The following is a 23,491-nucleotide window of genomic DNA, read 5'->3' on the forward strand; positions in this document are numbered from 1 at the left end:
CCAGCAGCATCATTGTGTTTATGTCAGAGAAGCAGAGAGAGAGGAGGCAGTAACAATGCACACACCAATATTCTTGCAAGTAGAGTCCTTCCACATGCTAGTTTTGGGTGTCCCAGCTTCCCATGAAGATTTTTCTGCTCTCTCTTTCTGTGTGCACGCGCGCACGCACCCACCCACCCACACACACACACACACACACACACACACACACACACACACACACACACACACTGCGAGGTAAGAATCCGTGCTGGTTTGAATTGAACTTGATCGTACTTGTCATGTGCTGAAGTTAATTTTCACAATGGCTCAGTATCCTCTTCAACTTTCTGAATATAAAAAATAGTACTGAATAGGTATTGAAATAAACCTCTCATTTTTACCACCAGAAATATGTTTCCATGATGTCACATGCCCTGTATTGAGCAGGCACCATGTTGACTTATGTGCCTGTGCACTTTAAGTGCTGATTTTGTGATTTTCATGTTTATAATTGTGTACTACAAAACTATGAAGTTTAATTAATGCACTGTTGTTGTTGTTGTTGTTGTTGTTGTGGTCTTCAGTCCAGAGACTGGTTTGATGCAGCTCTCCATGCTGCCCTATCCTGTGTGGGCTTCTTCGTCTCCAAGTGCCTACTGCAACCTTCTGAACCTGCTAAGTGTATTCATCTCTTGGTCTCCCTCTACGATTTTTACCCTCCATGCTGCCCTCCAATACTAAATTGGTGATCCCTTGATTTCTTCTAGTCAAGTTGTGGCACAAATCCTTTTCCCCAATTTTATTCAGTACCTCCTCATTAATTACATGATCTATCCATCTAATCTTCAGCATTCTTCTGTAGCACCACATTTCAAAAGCCTCTATTCTCTTCTTGTCTAAACTATTTATCATTCATATTTCACTTCAATACATGGCTACTCTCCAATACTCCAGTACTTTCAGAAAAGACTTCCTGACACTTAAAATTACTGCACTATGCACTGCATTAATGAACTCTCCAAACTCTTGTCATTTTTGATTTGATATGTGTAGCATAAATATTAGAACATCTGACATCACCAGATAAAACTATTATCTGTATTCCAAGTTAAATGTGAAAGCTGCTTCTTTATTGTTGGGAGATGAATTTTTGGTAACTAAACCAGTAAGATATTGAGAAATATGATGGGCCTGATGTCTGGCAGAGATGAAGGAAACACTGAAGCACACTGGATTGCTAATAATTGGCAACCAATGCTGTACAATTGCAATAAACGCATGAGATGTTCAATTGACTCTTTTATTAGAACATGTTACGCATTTTGGGATTACACCCATCTTCAGACATCTGTTACAAAAAAGTACAAAACATAAATGAACAGCACATTCAACACGTCTCAACATTACAGAAAATGAGATTGGATTATATGAGTTACATACCACAAACTTCAACGCCTTCCTAATGAACCAGGCATACAGCCTTGACAATTCGAAGAAAGTGTCCAATAACATATGACTATAGCTGCGACACAAGAAGTCGTAAAGCAGAGCGTATACTGACGCTAAACAAGTCAACTAACAGCGAAGCACCCTCGGTAGGGGGTGCTGCATGGTCATATGCTTCATGTGTTCACATGTAATTTAATAATAATATACTCAGCATGTAACATGTAACAGGGTGTAATTACGACTAGCAACTGGAATGGTACTTCTGTACATATTAACACTACAGGATTTAAAAAAAAAAATTTAAACCCAAAATTTTTACATTGCCATGCTATACCTATAGCCAGTAGAGGCACTAATCACAACTCAAACCACATATCAATATGAAATAATTAATGGGGAGGGGGGGGGGGGGTGTTCCTTTATGAATAAACCTTTCAGCCTCCCAAATCTCTAAAAGAACACCACCAAATTAAGTATAACCAGCAGTATCCACCATAAACTAAAACCCTGTAATCAGCTCACATAGTATTAATCCCTCAACTATACGAAATGAAAACAAATAAAATCTCAGGCTACTATGAGGGACAGCAAGCCACCTGAAACTGCATTGGGAAGTGTTTTAGTGATGAAGGTGAAGATATGGAAACTGTGGGTAGTGCAACATCTACAGGTCTCACGGTATCGGCTTTATGCATGCCATGCCTTCCTCATGAACCTCGCCCGCTACTTCCTTTGCCTTAGGCGCCGTCTGTTAAAGCCAACGGCAACCACCTCAGTGGCAGCCATCCACCTATCGAAATACAACCAAGTAATATTCATGGGCCATGATTGCCCAAATAGAAGCCTTCAAACAACAACTTACACCCCTCTGCCACATGGAAAAATGTTTAATCGTGAGAGGAAGAACGTTTTCATAAAATCCCAAAACACACTTGTGGGCTATACGTCATACATTCCTTATATAAACTAGTGGCACGACAATTGCCCAAGTCCTACCTATGCTATCCGGATACTTGAAAGCAGTAGATTTTTAAAAAACAAAAACAAAGCATTAAACACGTTAAAACTTTAAAGTCTAAAATCAATAAAATAAACCATTGTGTCACCGAGGACCACCCAAAGGATACGGTGGTGAACAAACATGTATATGCCAACCTATCTACCCATCTAACTTTCCTCATACGACATTAAACTAGCCAACCTCTCAGCAAAAAACCTAGCCTATCATAATGGTACGTGCACAAAACACTGCCAGCTCCTATAAAATACACATTGATAACTTTTTATGAGGGGCTAACAGACACCAAACTCAAAATAGTATCCATTCAAATAAGCCAAAAAACCAGTTATTCCATTGACACAGTGGAGAACATAACTGTAATAACAATAGTGGGCTGGGGTGCCATATGAGGGAGACTGGCCATAAGCTGGCCCCGATAGAAGATAGCCTAAGGATTCTGCACTTAGAACCAAAAGAGAAGGTTTTAGATAACCTTGAAGATCTGGAGATTTATGCACGTATACAGCACGCTTCCTACCCAGTCTTTAATGAACAGGCTACCGGTGGGAATAACTGGGTTTTTGGCTTGTTTGAACGACTACTATTTTGAGTTTGGTGTCTGTTAACCCCTCATAAAAAGTTATCAATGTGTATTTTATAGGAGCTGGCAGTGTTCTGTCCACATACTGTTATGATAGGCTAGGTTTTTTGCTGAGAGGTTGGCTAGTTTAACATCATATGGGGAAAGTTAGATGGGTAGATAGATTGGCATATAAGCATTTGTTCACCACCGTACCCTTTGCGTGCTCCTTGGGGACACAATGGTTTATTTTATCGATTTTAGACTTAATGCTCTATTTTAGTTTTTTAAAAATGTAGAGCTTTCCAGTACCCGAATAAGATAGGTAGGACTTGGGCAATTGTCATGCCACTAGTTTATATAAGAAATGTATGAGGTATGAACCACATGTGTGTTTCGGGATTTTATGAAAATGTTCTTCCTCTCATGAATAAACTTTTTTCCATGTGGCAGAGGGGTGTAGGTTGTTGTTTGAAGGCTTCTATTTGGGCAATCATAGCCCATGAATATTACTTGGCTGTATTTCGATAGGCGGATGGCTGCCGCCGACATGGTTGCCATTTGCTTTAACAGATGGCGCCTAAGACGTTTTTGTATGTGATCTGATTACAGGGTTTTAGTTTATGATGGATACTGCTGGTTATACTTAATTTGATGGTGTTCATTCAGACATTTGGGAGGTTGAAAGGTTTATTCATGAAGGAACACCCCCCCCCCTCCATTATTTATTTTATATTGACATATGGTTTGAGTTGTGCTTAGTACCACTACTGGCTATAGGTATAGCATGGCAATGTAAAAATTTTGGGTTTAAATTTTTTTTTAAATCCTGTAGTGTTAACATGTACAGAAGTACCATTCCAGTTGCTAGTCGTAATTACACCCTGTTACATGTTACATGCTGAGTATATTATTATTAAATTACATGTGAACACATGTAGCATATGACCATGCAGCACCCCCTACCGAGGGTGCTTCGCTGCTAGTTGACTTGTTTAGCATCAGTATACACTCTGCTTTTACGACTTCTTGTGTCGCAGTTATAGTCACATGTTATTGGACACTTTCTTTGAGTTGTCAAGGCTGTATGCCTGGTTGGTTAAGAAGGAGTTGAAGTTTGTGGTATGTAACTCATATGATCCAATCTCATTTTCTGTAATGTTGAGATGTGTTGAATGTGCTTTTCACTTATGTTTTGTACTTTTTTGTAACAGATGTCTGAAGATGGGTGTAATCCCAAAATGCGTAACATGTTCTAATAAAAGAGTCAATTGAACATCTCATGCGTTTATTGCAATTGTACAGCATTGGTTGCCAATTATTAACATAAAAATGATTGCAGGCCTCAGATGGGATATTATGTCCTGTATATCACACTGGATTGCACCTGCAAATTAGGCTAACAACTATTATGGTCACAGATTCATGGATTAAGTCTGTGTTCACTGCTGTAGGTTCTTGTTTGAGTCATGGGATGACAACAAACTCAATAAATGCTTACATGGCAAAGAGTCTGTTATGTGTAGCTAGAATGGCGAGTCTCAGCTGTGAACGATATTCTGAAATGATAGAAATCCTTTCAAAAGTTCCTAAAGTTGCAATTTTTATTGCCAGCAGTTTATGCAACATCAACAGCATTTGGTTGCAAAGATATTTTTTTTCTTTCTCTGTTCAAATTTAACGGGTTTAATATGAATGATTTATTTTTTTAATAATGTAAATAAATGTAATCTGTGATGTCAATAAATATAATATAATTGATGGGTATATTTTCATTTCTAATGTGACACTAAAAAACAATGAAATAGGACAAAAATATGAAACATTTGGCTCTTCACAAATAAGCCATCAGAAAGTAATATAAAAATTGGCAAAAGAGAAGAACACTAAAATTGGCAGAAAATAATAAAAAAAATGCTTGTAAAAAATAACACCGAAATTAGCCACAAAATAAAATGCTCACTGTCCTTACATATGACATATTACTATTAGTACTATGTCTGAGCATAATTTTTTGCTAAATAAATGCGCTTCCTCTCTCCTTAAGTTATAGAAAGCATACAGATATCAGTGTTTAGTGACTAAATTTTAGTTTACTTTCAATCCAAATAACACATACACTAATGACAAGGCGTTCTTGGAAGATGTTATCTCAAAATCTATCAGACTTCCTTTATGTAAATACATTTTCACCTCAACTAACTCTGTTATTGCAGCAAGTGTATGCTAATAAAGAGGTAGAACACCTTAGTTGAATACTTACTGACTGCTGGCTCTTCTGTTCCACACGTGTGATTCTGAGCATTATTCAGCATTTGCTCAAGACTCACAATGTGTCTGTTAAGTGTTGCAGTTGTTGCCTTTTCATGGTCTTTCTGAATCTGAATCTCTGCTCGCAGATCCCGCACAGTAGCCTGAAAACACAAATTTAAAAAAAAATGATGGTTTGGTTTCCTTTAAACATGTACCTAAAATATTTGAAAATACATTGAATACAGAAATATATATCCAATGTGTCATACTGCTTCGCAGTTAAACTAATCTAATGCAAAAAAAAAATCAAGAGCTATTAAAATGTCAAACTGAAACAAATACTATATATCATGCTGAATGATAGTACTGGGAAATCATTAAACTGTGAGTAAGGAATAGTGAATACACAAATTGAAACAAATGATGATGATAGGTTTTATAATGGAATACATACATCTACATTTAAATCTACATCTACATGGATACTCATAAAAAAAAAAGAAAAAAATAATAAAATCACACTTCACTGCCTGACAAAGGGTTCATCGAATCAGCTTCACAATAATTCTCTATTATTCCACTCTTGAACAGTGCACGGAAAAAACGAACACCTATATCTGTCTGTGTGAGCTCTAACTTCCTTTATTTTGTTATGATGATCATCTCTCCCTATTTAGGTTGGTGTCAACAAAATATTTTCTCATTTGGAGGAGAAAGTTGGTGCTTGAAATTTTGTGTCAAGATTCTGCCACAACAAAAAATGCCTTTGTTGTAATGGTGCCTATCCCTAAATCATGTATCATGTCCATGACACTCTCTCCCCTACTTTGCAACAATACAACATGTGCTGCTCTTCTTTGAACTTTCTCGATGTACTCTGTTAATTCTATCTGGTAAGGATCCCAGACCATGCAGCAGCACTCCAAAAGAGGACAGACAAACATAGTGTAGGCAGCCTCTTTAGTAGATATACTACATTTTCTAAGTGTTCTGCCTATAAAATGCAGTCCTTCCCCACAATGTTATCTACATGTTCTTTCCAATTTAAATTCTTTGTAATTGTAATTTCCAGGTATTTAGTTGAATTTGACTGATTTATCGTGTAACCAAAGTTGAATGGATTCTTTTAGCACTCATGTGGATGAGGGTCAACTGCCAGTTTTCGCACCATTCAGATATCTTTTCTAAATCATTTTGCAATTTGTTTTGATTGTCTGATGAGTTTACTAGATGATAAACAACAGCATCATCTTCAAACAACCTAAGACAGCTGCTCACATTGTCTCCTGAATCATATATATAAGGAACAGCAAATGGCCTATAACACTACCTTGGGGAATGCCAGAAATCACTTCTGTTTTACTTGATGACTGTCCATCAAACGAATTGACAGGAAATCACGAATCCAGTTGCATAACTGAGACAATATTCCATAAGCACGCAATTTGATTACAAGCTGCTTACAAGGTACAGTGTCAAAAGCCTTCTGGAAACCTAGAAATATGGAATCAACTTAAAATCCCTTGTCAGTAGTACTCAATACTTCATGTTAGTAAAGAGCTAGCTGTGTTTCACAAGAACGATGTTTTTCTAAATCCGTGTTGACTGTGTGCCAGTAGACTTCTCTTTGTCATAATTCATAATATTTGAACACAATACCTGTTCCAAAATCCTGCTGCATATTGATGATAAGGATATGGATCTGTAATGTAGTGGACTACTCCTACTATTTTTCTTGAGTATTGGTGTGACCTGTGCAACTTTCTAGGCTTTGAGTTTGAATCTTTTGGTGAGCGAGCAGTTGTGTATGATTGTTAAGTATGGAGTTATTGCATCAGCATATTCTGAAATGAACCTAATTAGTATACAGGCTAGACCAGAAGACTTGTTTTTATTAAGTGATTTAAGTTGCTTCACTACTTTGAGGATATTTACTTCTAAGTTACTAATGTTGGCAGCTCTTCTTGGTTCAAATTCTGGAATATTTACTTTGTCTTCTTGGATGAATTCCAATTTGTATCACTGGAGGGCAACACCAGACAACAAACTAAAGTGATCAACTCGGGATTGATTACTGAAGGGTTGATGGGGGTGAGGGGACTGTTGAGACGAGAAGAAGTGGGTGTCTTGAGTGTTTGAAACTGGAACAAAAGGTTTATGAAGAATCAGGATGGAATTTGATGTATTTTTCATAAAATGATTTCAGCTATGGTTGTTTGCTTGGTTTTTTTTGTTAAGGCAGTAAACTGAAATTATAATTAACTTTTGAACATTAAATGTTGTTGGCATACTTACTAATGTAAAACAATGAAAAACTGTTAAAATGTAATTTTATTGTTGATGATATCAGGAGACAGCCTTCTCCTTACTTTTCAAAACAAAAATGCAATGTCAATTGACTTAACAGTAAATGTGCTTTCTATCGGATTAATTTTTCATGTGCATCTTTTAACACTGTGAAAATTTCTAAATATGTCAGTGAGGAGTCAATAACCACTTGTTATAAGATGATAACTGACAGTTTATTGTAAGTAACAAATAATACTATTTCATCAGTTTTCCAAAGAAAATCATAATACAAAGAAAAGCATTTACAAATGTAGTGACTTGCATGAAGTTGTTGATGTATATTGTGTGTTGCACATGCCTTCATGTAGTTTAGTGACGTAACTGAATATGTTTCTGGAAGTTAGTAGGCCTACATAGTTTTGATTATATCAAGTGTATTTTTTTGTACTTTGCCATACTTAATTTTCTGTTCACTGGTTAAATGTGAGAATTTTATTTTGTTATATATCTTATTTATACTGTTTGGCGGTGCCGATTGTGCTGGGTCCCTTTTTGTGATTGAAAGAAATATTTGCACAAAGTTAATTTTCAAGTGAGACTGCTCCATTGTCAGGAATATTGGATTACTTTGGAGTGATGGAAGTTGGTTTTCAGAATTGTGTATCTTGTAGGTCTACTGAAGCCTGTTTGGGAACCAACAGATGCCAAATATTCAATCATGAACCATTGAAAGGATAATATCAAGAATCAGTCTTCTGGAAAATATTACAAGATCATAGATACAATCTCATCACGACAACACAGAGTTTACATGCAGGTTTAGAACTACTAAAACAAATTGAGACATTAATTTGTAATTAGTTATTTAATTTTATTTGTATATTATGATTGTAGAACAATTTTACCAGTTGTGAAACCATGAGTCAGTCTTATTCCCTACAATTTTTGTTTTCCATGTGTGATTCACATTTATTTGACATAAGTCAGAATAGGTTTTGTGCAGTATTTTTTAAAATTTGGGTGTCATTATAACCTAAAATAGGACATTTTCAAAGTCAATGTAGATTCAAGTACATTATTTTAATAATGAAAAGAAGAAGATTAAGTAGCAAACTCACAAATAAGTAAAACTAACAAATAATTTCATGGTTACTTACTTCAAGAGTTTCAACCTCTTCTCGCAGCTGCTCACATTCACAATTAATTTCATTCAGTTCATTGGTCACCTGCTGTAGTTTGGAATTTGATTCATTCACCTGCAGAATGGAAGCATGCACATCTGAACTAAATGCAAGAAGATTAAATTATTCGCTGTGCTCTTCTGCAGCATGCTATACTCTGTACAGAATTACTTTAGGATTGACAGCTACAAAGGAAGGGCGAGGCTTATGTGGAAGGCCTGGCACATGTTTTGCCAATCGCACAAGACATACAGTCACAGCAACTACACACAGTTGCCAAATATTCACTCTCACTACTACACTTGCCACTTGCACTGTGTTCCGATTCTAGGCAGTTTTCTGTCCCATGTGTTTGTTCAATGTAATTTGTTTTACTTCCTATTATGGCAGTGGGAGCTGTAATTTATTTTGTTGTTACTGCTATTTGTTGTGCAATAAAGACAAGTTAATTATAAAGATAGAAATCTGTTTCTCATACTAAAACCATATGGCACTCACTTGGTTTTTGATGGGTGAAGGGAGCATTATGCATCACATTTAATGCCAGTTATCTTGTGTTATAATAGATCACTGACTGAGTTCTAGTTTGCAGCAGATGAAAATTTAATTTATTCTTAAAATTTCATTCACATAGTGTGTTCATTTATTTTTAATAAAAAAAAGTATCTTGCTTATCAAAAATTCAATACCGTCATCAATAAATAAATTTTTGTTCATTTCTGTACACCATCTTAAGAAATTTACTGTTATAAACAAAACTGAAATGAGAACATTGTGCATCACTTCCATAAACACTGATGCCACTTCCACCTTTGTACACTGAATGGTTTGCAAATTTGAGCAAGTTGAATGAAGTATTAGATTACACACTAGTTATGCGTGGATTGTGGCAACTCTGTTCCATGCCTCCATGTGCGCCTGCTAAAGTGTCATTCCTAAGGTAATTTTGAATAGAGTATAGTCTGTGAGATTAACTGTTAATGAAACATACATGTGTCTTTTCCCTAGTGTAATTATAACCATTTTGTACATGCAATCCAAGTTATTAGATTATCATGCAAATCAAGATTTCTCTTTAAAGAAGTGAAGGAGAATTACATTTCAAGTACCATCTAAGAATACTAAGACTCAAATCACATTTATAAATCGTCTCAAGTTAAAAAAGCTATGAACTATTATTACTACAGTGCACTAGTGATCATGGTAAATAACAGTGAGGTGAAATGTACATTAATCTACTACAAGGTTTTTTTAATTATCATGGCAGTTGAAAGATAAGACTTGATGTGTGTGTTGTAATGGAACTGTCAAATAGACCTCATTTTGTTATATTATACACTAAAGTTGTGTTAGAAAGCATTTGCTTAATATAATACTAGGTTAGGCGTTGTGATCAATAATCAATATCGAAATTTTATGTTCTTTGTAGCTTGTGACCATGATCTTTGGTCTACAACGGGTTTTTGGCCACTTTAGTTTTGGCCGCAGTTGAGTGTAGTTGTTTTTCGAGTTTTGGCAATAAATATGTATTTTTGTTACAAATAAAACGTGGAATACTGCATCATGATTTCGGTAGCCCAGTGATAATTAAAAAACCCGCACCTTTTCTTGGACCCAGAGAAGCAAAGGAATTGTCGTCTAGACAATGAGAAGCCACATGGACAATGCAGACTCTGCAGCATCAACAAAGGAGACAACATGGCCGTCTCTACCAAAGTACTATACAGCCATCAGCCACACTGTAACGGTGTTCTTATGGAGATAACCTTTCCAGCACAGCAGAGTGGGTTCATGACAGTGTGGAAATAAAGCACAGATATGGTTTTGTAGAATTCTCAATTAATTTTCAATAGCTTTCATGGCATCGAACAAAATTGCTCCTACTCTTCATAATTGCAGCAAAAGTTGCAAACTGATTCCAGTTTAAATTAATAAAATACAGCTTATCCCTGTTTTCCACTAGCTTCTGGGACAGAGCTTTTGCCTGATGAGAGAGAAAATTGACAGTTATTCTAATCACATATGTAACTGGAGATGGGAACCAGGTAATTTAGCTTTTGGTTACAGTGACATTGTGTAATAAAGGGATCAAACAATGGAAAATCCAGGATGGAATGTAACAGTATCAGAGAAGGAAAAGTTGCCACTCACCATATAGTGGAGATGCTGAGTTGCAGATAAGCACAACAAAAAGATTCACACAATTATAGCTTTCGGCCATTTACACCTTTGTCAACAATAGACACACATACACACACATGCACACTCATGAAAACACAACTCGCGCACACGACTGCAGTCTCAGGTAACTGAAACCATGCTACATTGTGTGTGTGTGTGTGTGTGTGTGTGTGTGTGTGTGTGTGTGTGTGTGTGTCTATTGTTGACAAAGGCCTTAATGTCCAAAAGCTATAATTGTGTATATCTTTTTGTTGTGCCTATCTGCGACTCAGCATCTCCACTATGTAGTGAGTGGCAGCTTGTCCTTCTCTAATATTGTGTAATAAAGGACATTGATTTTTTGTTCTTGATAGGTAGATGAGTACTAGGCCCAATATTGAATCTTTTTGATGGTTTTAATTACAGGTCCACATTCTACCACCTTTAAAACTGTCAAATAACTCCCTGACTTGTTGACAGAAACCTACTGAAAAAACAAACCACCATCTTTTCCCCCTTCATGCTGTTTATGAAGTTTTTTCTCACAATAAATTCTGTGTTAATTCTTATCAGCCTTAATAGGCCTGAACATGAGGCCACTTTTTGTGCTTTTTACTCCTCACTGATAATCTGATGATGGAGAATAGTTTCATAAGCTGTCACCACTTTAATTAACTGTTATGATACTGAAGAATGATTTTGTGTGACTATATTCACAGCTCTCAATAACAAATCATCATACTGTGTAATCAGTGTTTCCCAGCGTACTGGTCTGTACAATATCAGTTTCAGATGCTGCATTGTAACCTGTGCCACGTGCCACTCCACGCCTTCCAATAGTAGCCTCACTGGAATTTTGTTTGCATGAAGCTTATCTCTAGCACATCATTTTGTTCCACAACACTCCCTACCTCAACCTCAACTTTTAAAATCTGTTTGTATATATTGTTATTTTTCTTGAATGTTTCGTCTCCCACTGAGTACTCAATACTACTAGTGCACTGTTTCCCCAGTGAAGTCCATCTATTAATCTAACCCAGAATATCTATTCCAATTACTTATTTGAGCACACACATTTAATATGTAAGTCAGAGATAGATGCACAGACAGAATCTTCAAAAAAATAAAACAAACATGACCATGACTGGGATGTTTGTTGGTGCTAAAACAGGTTCCTAGTGGCATGACATCTTCATAACTGCAGGTACGTGGTTGTTTTCCATGAACAGAAGTAGATGACACAGTTCTCTGTCAAGGATAACAATGAAATGACCATCTGTAGTTTATTTATTGCGATATAAAAAAAAGCTCTGAACAAGTATTAAGTTGGAATAGTTCCTCAGATGTTAAAAATCAGGCAACACAATATAGCTTTAAGAATTCTGGCATAATTTTCCATTTTCACATATTATCACATCATTCTATCCATTATCACACATGATGTTCGAAATTGAGCACAACCATAAAAGAACATTGGTAACAGATGAATACTTGTGATTTAAAAATGAATTGGGTAAAGGAAAAACTGAATTCACTGAGACATTTTTATATGGAGGGTAGTCAAAAACAGCAACCTCAGAAATCATAAAAAGTGTATTGTCAGTTACCGGTTGGTACAGGTTACTAATGTCTGTGAGATGTTTGGCAATAGTGACTCTAGGAGATAATGAAGAATAGTATAAACCTTTGTTCATATTTTCCTACCACAATTAAGTAGCATGATAAAAAGCTATTGGGTTGAAAGCTGAGTGTCATTGTTGAGATACCATGATGTTTCAACAAATGTCATATTCATCATCTTCTGGTGAAGTGGTGAGAGGTTGCAGATGTCCATATATTTATATATGAGGGATAGCAGTCCCCTCCACGTAGATACAGGCATCAGCGACTTGTGTGGTCAGTGGGTGGGTAGTGGGTTGGGAGGCAAAGTGATCGGACAATTCTTGGATCTCTGCATGGGCATCCTTGATCTGTCTCACATGCTGGCCACTGCTGTACACAACTTCCGCATATAGTGTTCCCACACTAAACTTAGTTGATAACCTTCATCCCTTTAAGCTCTATTTATTCCTTTACTATGTTGTCCCAATAGTATAGCAACCTGGTACTCTCAAGAATGCCCATGATCAGATTTAAGCACAGCCTCTGGCCTATCCCAACCCCTGTGCTGCTGGCTACTAAAGACCCTGGTGCCACGTCGAGGTAGAAGGGCAGCAGACTGACTTACAAATAGAAATTCTACAATATTTCATCACTCCCACCAAACTGGAAACTCAGGAGCTTTTTCATTACATGTGATTTTAGTGAAATAGGTTGCTTCTGATCAGAACTAGCTGATGGCATATCTACTTGTAACAATGAATAAGTCACAGAATGCCTTATCATGCTTGAGTTTTAATCCTGCTAGATAGCTATACATAAGAATAATTTTTTATAGCATAGTTCTAACAACAATGCAGTAAAAGCACAACTTCAAATTAACAGCCTAAAGCAATCCAAGACTTATAGTGAGGAAGAGACGAGCATAATAATACATACTCAGTAACCAGGCTGTGACCAATTATGGCAAACTTCACTTGGAGATCCATTGACAATAAGTGAAACATTTGTTCTGAGTGTCAGCCATAGAGTGGCATATGACAAAAAGTTGCCTACAGGACATTTGCACGTAGCATACCTACCTCATTTTGGAAACGCAACTCTGCAGCAGCAAGTGCATCACGCATTTGATCGTGCAATTGCCTAGATGTTCGCAGCTCTGGCCGAAGCACATCATCCACCTCTGCCTGCAGCTGCTGCAATGATGCATCTGCTGCTGAAACTGCCTCCAGCAACTGTGACACCTGCCTCCGCAATCGCGTCCGCTCCATCTGAAGTGATTCCCTGTACAGAAAAAAAAAAAAAAAAATATACATATTTATTTAAAAACAAAGATGATGTGACTTACCATATGAAAGTGCTGGCAGGTCAATAGAAACACAAACAGTTAAGGTGGAAAGTGTAACATGAGGCTGAAATGAAAATGAAAATAAAAATATATGGGGAGGGATAAAGGTGGACTGGAAAGTAACTGGAGATCTGGTGTTAAAAAAGGCGAAAATGTGTTGGTTACAGCTGGGTTATGTTGGACTTGGGTTGGTAGACAACGATGTGCACAAAGGTTAGGTGGTTGTGTTGCCGCCAAAACACGTTAGATGACGGAGAAATTCGGGAAAATTTCGAAAAAACTGCGTGTAATACACTCCTGGAAATGGAAAAAAGAACACATTGACACCGGTGTGTCAGACCCACCATACTTGCTCCGGACACTGCGAGAGGGCTGTACAAGCAATGATCACACGCACGCCACAGCGGACACACCAGGAACCGCGGTGTTGGCCGTCGAATGGCGCTAGCTGCGCAGCATTTGTGCACCGCCGCCGTCAGTGTCAGCCAGTTTGCCGTGGCATACGGAGCTCCATCGCAGTCTTTAACACTGGTAGCATGCCGCGACAGCGTGGACGTGAACCGTATGTGCAGTTGACGGACTTTGAGCGAGGGCGTATAGTGGGCATGCGGGAGGCCGGGTGGACGTACCGCCGAATTGCTCAACACGTGGGGCGTGAGGTCTCCACAGTACATCGATGTGTCGCCAGTGGTCGGCGGAAGGTGCACGTGCCCGTCGACCTGGGACCGGACCGCAGCGACGCACGGATGCACGCCAAGACTGTAGGATCCTACGCAGTGCCGTAGGGGACCGCAGCGCCACTTCCCAGCAAATTAGGGACACTGTTGCTCCTGGGGTATCGGCGAGGACCATTCGCAACCGTCTCCATGAAGCTGGGCTACGGTCCCGCACACCGTTAGGCCGTCTTCCGCTCACACCCCAACATCGTGCAGCCCGCCTCCAGTGGTGTCGCGACAGGCATGAATGGAGGGACGAATGGAGACGTGTCGTCTTCAGTGATGAGAGTCGCTTCTGCCTTGGTGCCAATGATGGTCGTATGCGTGTTTGGCGCCGTGCAGGTGAGCGCCACAATCAGGACTGCATACGACCGAGGCACACAGGGCCAACACCCGGCATCATGGTGTGGGGAGCGATCTCCTACACTGGCCGTACACCACTGGTGATCGTCGAGGGGACACTGAATAGTGCACGGTACATCCAAACCGTCATCGAACCCATCGTTCTACCATTCCTAGACCGGCAAGGGAACTTGCTGTTCCAACAGGACAATGCACGTCCGCATGTATCCCGTGCCACCCAACGTGCTCTAGAAGGTGTAAGTCAACTACCCTGGCCAGCAAGATCTCCGGATCTGTCCCCCATTGAGCATGTTTTGGACTGGATGAAGCGTCGTCTCACGCGGTCTGCACGTCCAGCACGAACGCTGGTCCAACTGAGGCGCCAGGTGGAAATGGCATGGCAAGCCGTTCCACAGGACTACATCCAGCATCTCTACGATCGTCTCCATGGGAGAATAGCAGCCTGCATTGCTGCGAAAGGTGGATATACACTGTACTAGTGCCGACATTGTGCATGCTCTGTTGCCTGTGTCTATGTGCCTGTGGTTCTGTCAGTGTGATCATGTGATGTATCTGACCCCAGGAATGTGTCAATAAAGTTTCCCCTTCCTGGGACAATAAATTCACGGTGTTCTTATTTCAATTTCCAGGAGTGTATATTAAAAGGAGTGGTTTTGTGGTGGCAGATTATGAAAATGAGGCTAACAATTGTCTGATAAAGAAATAATGACGTTAAAACCTGTGGGAAGTGGCTAAAAATTATCAGTGATGTGGGAAAAACAGAAATGGAAATAAAGCGAAAGTTATTAGAACCAGCCGAAATGGTTGTTTAAAAGGTGAAAGGAACTGTTTGTGAACTAGAAATGGTGGATTTTATAGTGGCGGTAGTGTTGAAAGCGTCAAAAAAAAATTTTTTTGGTTATGGTTTGGAAGTGGGTTACGTATTATTGAGTATATATAGGCGGGATAAAATTGTACAGCAGATTACGGTAAAAAGGAGAAGGTGAATACAAAGTGAAACTACTGGCAAAAACAGAAAGAGAAAATAGGACGACAGAAAAGATTTTGAAATGCAACAGTGACAACAACAAACTTAATTGTTGGGTTCAAATTAATGATATCAATATAACAGAGGGAAACATTCCATGTTGTAAAAATATATTTAAAAACAAAGATGATGTGACTTACCATACGAAAGTGCTGGCAGGTCGATAGAAACACAAAAAATATATATATATATATAATGGAAGGAAACATTCCACGTGGGAAAAATTATATATAAAAACAAAGATGAGGTGACTTACCGAACAAAAGCGCTGGCAGGTTGATAGACACACAAACAAACACAAACATACACACAAAATTCAAGCTTTCGCAACAAACTGTTGCCTCATCAGGAAAGAGGGAAGGAGAGGGGAAGACGAAAGGAAGTGGGTTTTAAAGGAGAGGGTAAGGAGTCATTCCAATCCCGGGAGCGGAAAGACTTACCTTAGGGGGAATAAAGGACAGGTATACACTTGCACACACGCACATATCCATCCACACATACAGACACAAGCAGACATATTTCAGACATATGTCTGCTATCCTAATTCATATTGTTGTTATTCCATCCCTAATTTTCCACTGTTTGATTTAATGACCTGAGTATCAGAGTACATGGTCCTGTATATTGTAGAACACATATTTTGCTTGTTGTATAGAAAAACTGAACAATTGTGATTTATCAATAGTGTACACCATTAACCAGTTACACTGAAAAACCCAAGAGATTGTGACTTATTCTTTAACAATCCAAAATTTACAATCTGTAGTTTCGCATGACCATTTTCAGACAATAGAAAGTTCAGGTTGGAATATTAACAACACTGTGAAAAGGACAGATTGCTACTCACCATAAAGATGACATGTTAAGTCGGTGAAGGAAGTCGTTGGTATCTTTGATGTGGGCGGCTGAATCTCGGGCAATAAATTGGTATCTTTGATGTTTAGGAAATAGTTAGTAAGGTGTATGAGGAATGAGGTAGTAGGTGTTAAGATATAGTTAGTGTCATGGGCTTAGCCTCCCCCCATAAGAAGCTGGGCCACCTGTGAAAGCAGCTATGTGATATACTAGCATTCATTGTTCAACATTTTATATTGGCATGACTACCAACCAGGTGCCCACAGGATGAATGGCTGCCACCAGACTGTAACCAAGAGAAAAGTGGACCATCCTAAGGCACACATGCACCTGTACATAACATGCTTGATTTCAATGGCTGCTTCACAACACAGGCCATCCAGGTCGTTCCTTCCACCACAAGTTTTTCTGAACTGTGCAGGTGGGAGCTATCCTTACAACACATTCTCTGCTACCAAAATCATCCTAGCCTCAACCTACAGTTACATAGTTTCCCACACCCTCCAACCAACTGTTTCACCCCTTCTCTCCTGTTATCTCCTAACAATTTTCCTCCACTCACTCCCATTATGTGCTGCTATTGGCTAGTGCTTCCATTGGTCTTTTCCCCTTCTCTACTCTTAATCTTACCACTGCCCCATCTTTTGCCCACCCTCTCTCCCTCTCCCGCAGCCTCCAGACACTGTTCGTCTCAGGCCTTTCATGCCACTTCTAGTCTCTGCATGCCAGGCAGCACCAATTCCTATTCACCAACCTGTACCCTGCTATCCCTCCTCCTTCCCCATACCGGCCCAGATTGTCACTCCTATTCAACATGTGTCCGTCGCAGTCTGGCTGGAGTGGCTGAAGGTAGCGGTGATGTGTGTATGAGTGTCCTCCTCTTTTCTGAAGAAGGCTTTGGCTGAAAGCTAATATGTAACGTTCTTTCTATGATGTCTATCTGCAACTCAACTTCTCACCTTTACGGTGAGTAGCAACCTGTTCTTTTTGTGATATTGTTTGTATGACTATTTTGCATCTTGAAAATAACTTACCTCTATTACTTAGACTTTAACACTTATAAAAGCTTATAAAGGTATAATCAAATTTCTCGGTACTACTAGTAGTGGTATTACAAATTAAAATCACGTTCCATTATCTAGTGACACCAAACAAATTTTAACTCATACCAGAGCGGATAGGAAGTCTTCATGGTGGACAATTTTCAGATGCATATGCCAAGATAAAGAGTGTCAGTACTAATAGAAAAGTCGAAAATGATAAAGTGCCACAGGCATATGCATATGAAATATGTCAATGTGAAACCACTATTCAAGAAGGAAATAAAACTGATTCTTCAAACTACTGCCCAATTTCCCTTTTGACGTGCTTCTCCAACATTCTCGAGAAATCTATACATAAGAGAATTGTGGAACATCTGAACATCCACAAGGCTCTTACCCATTGTCAGTTCGGATTCCAAAGAGACCTACCAACTAATGATGCTATATTTTCTTCACCAATAGCGTTTTAGAAGCACTGAACAATAGACTGGCTCCAGTTGGTATATTTTGTGATTCAATCAAAGCCTTCAAGTGTGCGAGCAATGAAACCCTCCTTTCGAAAGCAATATATTATAAGTGACATAGTGGGGAATGTGGTTTCGATTGTACCTGACTGATAGAAAGCAGAGGGTATTGCCTAATCGTGGAGGTAGCACAAGAGCTTCATCTGATTGGGAAACAGTAAGTACAGAAGTGCTGTGCTGGGCCTCTTGCTCTTTCTTATTTTTATTAATGACCTCCCACTTCATGCAAAAGCTACAAGTAAACTTATTATCTTTGCAGATGGTACATCTCTTTTAGTTTAAAAAATACCTCACAATGACGTTGCAACATATGCCAACTTTGTGCTCCATGATCTCAAAACAGTACATTCATTTTTGTGGATCTCAGGAAGTTCATGAGGACATAAGTCTAAGCTGTAATGATCAAGATATACAGCAAGTTTTTTCCTTCAAAATACGTTGGTTTCCATGTCGACCATAAACTAAACTTGCCATATTCTGGACTTGAGAAAAAGACTTAGTTCAGCAACTTATGCTGTATGTATTATAGCAGCAACTGCTACAATACTAGAGCAACCAACCAATGGTAAATAAAGTATTTGTCACTCAGAAAAGAGCAATCAAAATTCTGAGAGGAGTTAGCAGAAATAATTCATGCAGAAATCTTTTTAAAATACATAAAATATTAACAATGACCTCACAATACAGTGTATCCCTTTATTGTTTTTTAATTAAGAACCTACCCATGCAGAAAACCAATAGCTAATTTATAACTGCAACACAAGATCAAAACACAGCTTGCATGCTGATAGAAAAAACTTGAGTCTAGTACAAAAGTGGTGTACACTACTCAAGCATGGAGCTGTATAATACACTTCAATTGGACATAAAAAATCTTACCAGTGTAATGCCACAGTTTGAAAGTAAATTAAAAGATTATCTTGTGGAAAACACTTTTTACTCTATTAACAAATTCTTTAATATAAACATTTCTATGCTGTAACTTAAGTATGACACATTGTACTTGAAATATTCGCTATTGCCATAATAGCCTATGTTCACACAAAAATTTTCACTCAGGCTTATGAAATACTTCAGTTGTATCAAATTTCACAAAAATTTTCACTCAGGCTTATGAAATACTTCAGTTGTATCAAATTTGCAGCTTGCAATGTGGAACAATTGTAATTCATTATTTTTGTTCAGTGTAAGAAACGCCTAAGCTTGTAATTATTAGCATATTTTATTCCTATACACATATTACAATTTATATCAGTTAGCATCTGCAAATACTGATCTTATGTATCGTTTTGACTCGTTCTCTATCCATGTAGTTCTCTTCTATACTGGATCAATGGAAAATGAATAAATAATAAAATAGAATAACTTTTCTATTATCATTGGTAAAGGGATACAAATACTAATGAAAATCCGGAAACATATTGTCTTGTAAGTGGACTTCAAACACTGAGGTGCATGAGACCCTGCATCTTTTTTCTGAGTATTGATTTTTCAAATGTTATGCCATTTTCTGTGAAGAACTTCATTATCTTCTGTAGATCACACAAAATATTTGATGCAATCGGGGTCAACATCATGGATATGTATCACCAGAAGCAAACCCAGAGAATCACATATAAGAATGAAAAATGGAAACTCACAACAACATCCTCTTCAAAACTTGAATATGCAAACTTCTGGTTGGCAATAACTTGTGTTAACTACAAGGTAACATGATAAGTTGAGGTTAAGTATGTTCTTAAAAAATATTATTTGCAATCAGTCTTAGTTTTAGCCACTGAGAAGATACGGAACAGACAACACAATTTGTTGACTGTTCAATACAGTAAAGATTGCAAAGAAACCAGCACCCACCTATCTGCCTCTGCAGTGCGTAGCTGCTCTTCTGTGTCGTGCAGCCTCCGCTCGGCTTGCTGTAGCTGCTCCTCACGCTGCTGTAGCTGATCGTGACAGTGCCGAAGCTCCCTCTCATGCTGCTGCTCCAACTCACTCCAAACTTCATCTGCACACCGCATCACATTCTCATGTTCCACTTGCAGCCGCTCGCAGCATTTACAGCTTGCTGATTCTGTAGAAGAGTATCATACTTTACCATAAAATACAAGCAGATCGCAATTTTTTATTTACTAATTCTTGTATTATGATTGTATACAGGGCTGGCCCAAGAAAATTTTTCTGCACAAGCAACTTAGCATTTGGCAGCCCCTTTCACCTACACCATTAATGTGAGATGTCCAGTGGTAGTAATTGATCTCATTTGTGTTTGGTCATATGACACAAAACACTTACCTGGATAAACTGAACCTATTTTATTTTTCTTTGTAGTTGTGTATGTCCAACAAATTTGTGTATGGTGATATTCTGCAGTTAAGTTTTTCTGTAAGCTCAACATGTTGTGACAGTATTTGTTTACGTTTTCATAACATTTGTCTGGTTAGTATTTTAGATGCAACCAGAATGATTTTATAGCTCTGTCTTATTATTACAACCATCTCTTTTACAGCAGGTACAAGTATGTACTAACCATCAGCAGTGGCGACAGGCTGTGGTGTGAACGTGAGGCTGCGCTGTGTGTTTGGACTGGTAGCTTGAAGTACACGCCACAGTGCCCAGGCTAATGCTGCAGGCATCCAGAGACGCAGTAGCCTTTGCTCCTCTTGCCGTCGGGATTCTAACCTGCAAGCAAAGCCCTTTTATTTTGCCATACATCTCTATATCTAAACGCAGTTTACCTATTCTGAAGTGGGAAAAGGGGTGGACATATAAATGAAACTGCACAAATCTGATCAGGGAAGGATCCCTTTTTCCCTCTGGTAATATTCATTATTTGAATTTCAACATTTGAAAGATTGTTATTAATTTTTCTTTACATAATCTACATTTTCTATGAGCTTTTACATGTCCTTTTACTATCATAGAAAGAGTTGCTGATTGGAATAAATCAAATTGAATGGTGTGAAAACCAAACTACATATGTGAAGTAAAACTTTACAGTGATCTGCTCAGTCCAGTAGAAAAAGAACAAGTAAGTTGACAATCTGATAATTAAATATCAAAGAGATTATCTTATATGCACTGAAACTTCCACTACTTAGAAGTATGTTTAGTGATATTAATCTTCCTAGGAGTAAAAACTGTGCAACAGCAGAACACAAATCCAGATTATTGCATTTTAATTGCACTAATATATAAATTAACTCATCTAAGATCACTTACAGTTTCAGTTTGCCAGCATTTTTCACATGCAGTTTCAAACTCTGTGATCGATTTCTCCAAACACTCCACAAATGCAAGAAATTTTCAGCTCAGAAATCAACCTAAAGTTTCAGACAATCTGGCCTCTGCTATATTCATTCTCAATTCCATTGTTTGAGCAGAAAGCTTTTGTGAGGTTACGAATGGTAGGAGAAGGCAGACTAAAGTTGTGAGGTGGACCAAAAAGTGTGCTCTTATAATTCAGATAATTGAAACTCGACTATAAAAAGCACAAGTGTTGGTTCAGTTTTCCACTGTGTACACCATTTTAGTCTGCCTGGAATAAGTTTACTTTCTCATCACCATTTTCTTTCTCGCAAGTTCATATAGCTCATTTATTTTATGTACATCAGAATTACAGAATTCACTATATTTTCTCTTGAAGAAAATGAAACATTATGGAAACATCATCTTGAAAGAAGGAGTGTAGGCAGAATCCCACATCGAGCCATGCTATACCAACCAAGAGAAAGAAGGGGCATAGGAAGACCCAGAATGAGATAGTAATGAAAAATGAAGACTGAACAGTAACAAGAGCCTAAACCTTGAAGTGCAGAAGGAGAACACTGTATTTGATCACTGTAAAATGTAATAATGGTTTTTTAGCTAGTTCACTCTTTGTGACAAATGTTTATGTATATCCACTTATTGCCATTATTCTATGGCTTTTACAAGCTTTCCCAGTTTTTAGGTAATGTAAACATTAATTCTTCTTATCTTCCTAAAAGATTCAAGAGACAATTACTCATACTTAAAAAGATAATTATCAAAGGCTATGTGACATTTCATAATATAATGAAAGTGATAGTCATATTTAAAACAAATTTCATTTTTAATAACAACATTATGAAAAGGACAGATTGCTGCTCACCATATAGTGGAATTCCCAGACAGGCACAACAAAAAGAATACTAAACAAGTAAACTTTCTGCCACAAAACCTTCTTCTGAAGTAACCAACACACACACACACACACACACACACACACACACACACCATGGTGAGTAGCAATCTGTCCTTTTCTTTACATTGTCGTTATTCCACCCTAGATTTTCCATTGTTCAATTTCATTTTTAAATGTTTTGATATTCTTCTTGTAGAATTTATTTTTCTTTTGGTACTAATAAGATTTTATGTCATTGTAATTGTCATCCGTAGGCACATGTCTTGAGATCACTTTTACCCTATAAATTACATTATAAACAAAGCATTCCTGATACTTGTGGTCACAGCTGAAACTTTTGTTTTCAGCTGTTTTGTCTGGAAAATTTAGATCTTAAATCTTTGGCTGACAGTAGTCATTCAGTAATAATGAATTAATGCTGATCAGTTTGGCTTCTATAAAGAAATTCCCACAGAGAAAGCAATATATGATCCCAAAAACTCAATTCTGGCAAGCCAAACAAGAAAAATTACTCTCTTGATATTTTCTGGTACTTTAACAATTGTATACATTTGAATGCTAATATCATAAAATTTCGCTAGGGAAATGAAAACTTATGATATTAAAGGCATCTCCCATACATTAATCATGTTATATTTTAACAGCGGAAAACAAATTAACAACGGGAACACAGAGGTATAAAGTTAAATTTGGAAAGGGGAAAAACTACTTAGGATACACCACAATGTTCAGTTCTTAGGCCACTCCTGTTCTTGACCTACATAAATGATTTATAAAAGATATTGGAGGACTCTTCAAAAACTGTGGCTTACAAAATGTTCCCTCCAAACAGTTTAGCTGTAAAAGACCTCTTACAACACAATTTCAGACAAATTAAAATGACTTACTGACACCAGAAATAGAGATCAAGGCGTGCACGCTGTGAAATTCCAAGGTATCCTGATGGATAACAAACTGATGTTG

The 23,491-nt window shown here is 37.9% G+C and overlaps 1 protein-coding gene and 1 long non-coding RNA gene across 2 annotated transcripts in view; one reads left to right on the forward strand and one right to left on the reverse strand.

Moving 5' to 3' along the window:
* Positions 1-23,491, reverse strand: part of LOC124612385 (centlein-like) — a 569,059-nt gene that overhangs the window by 25,276 nt on the left and 520,292 nt on the right. Inside the window, exons 9-13 of the mRNA XM_047140562.1 lie at positions 20,894-21,045; positions 20,224-20,437; positions 13,576-13,777; positions 8,711-8,809; positions 5,275-5,425 (exon numbers count right to left, since the gene is read on the reverse strand). Coding sequence (XP_046996518.1) covers positions 5,275-5,425; positions 8,711-8,809; positions 13,576-13,777; positions 20,224-20,437; positions 20,894-21,045 — 818 coding nt within the window. The remainder of the gene's footprint in view (positions 1-5,274; positions 5,426-8,710; positions 8,810-13,575; positions 13,778-20,223; positions 20,438-20,893; positions 21,046-23,491) is intronic.
* Positions 4,110-22,353, forward strand: LOC124612386. Its single transcript, XR_006979536.1, has 4 exons — positions 4,110-4,133; positions 20,873-21,182; positions 21,288-21,394; positions 21,978-22,353. It is a non-coding gene; the product is annotated as an uncharacterized LOC124612386 (long non-coding RNA).

This window comes from Schistocerca americana, chromosome 4, assembly GCF_021461395.2.
Source record: "Schistocerca americana isolate TAMUIC-IGC-003095 chromosome 4, iqSchAmer2.1, whole genome shotgun sequence".
Lineage (NCBI taxonomy): Eukaryota > Metazoa > Arthropoda > Insecta > Orthoptera > Acrididae > Schistocerca > Schistocerca americana.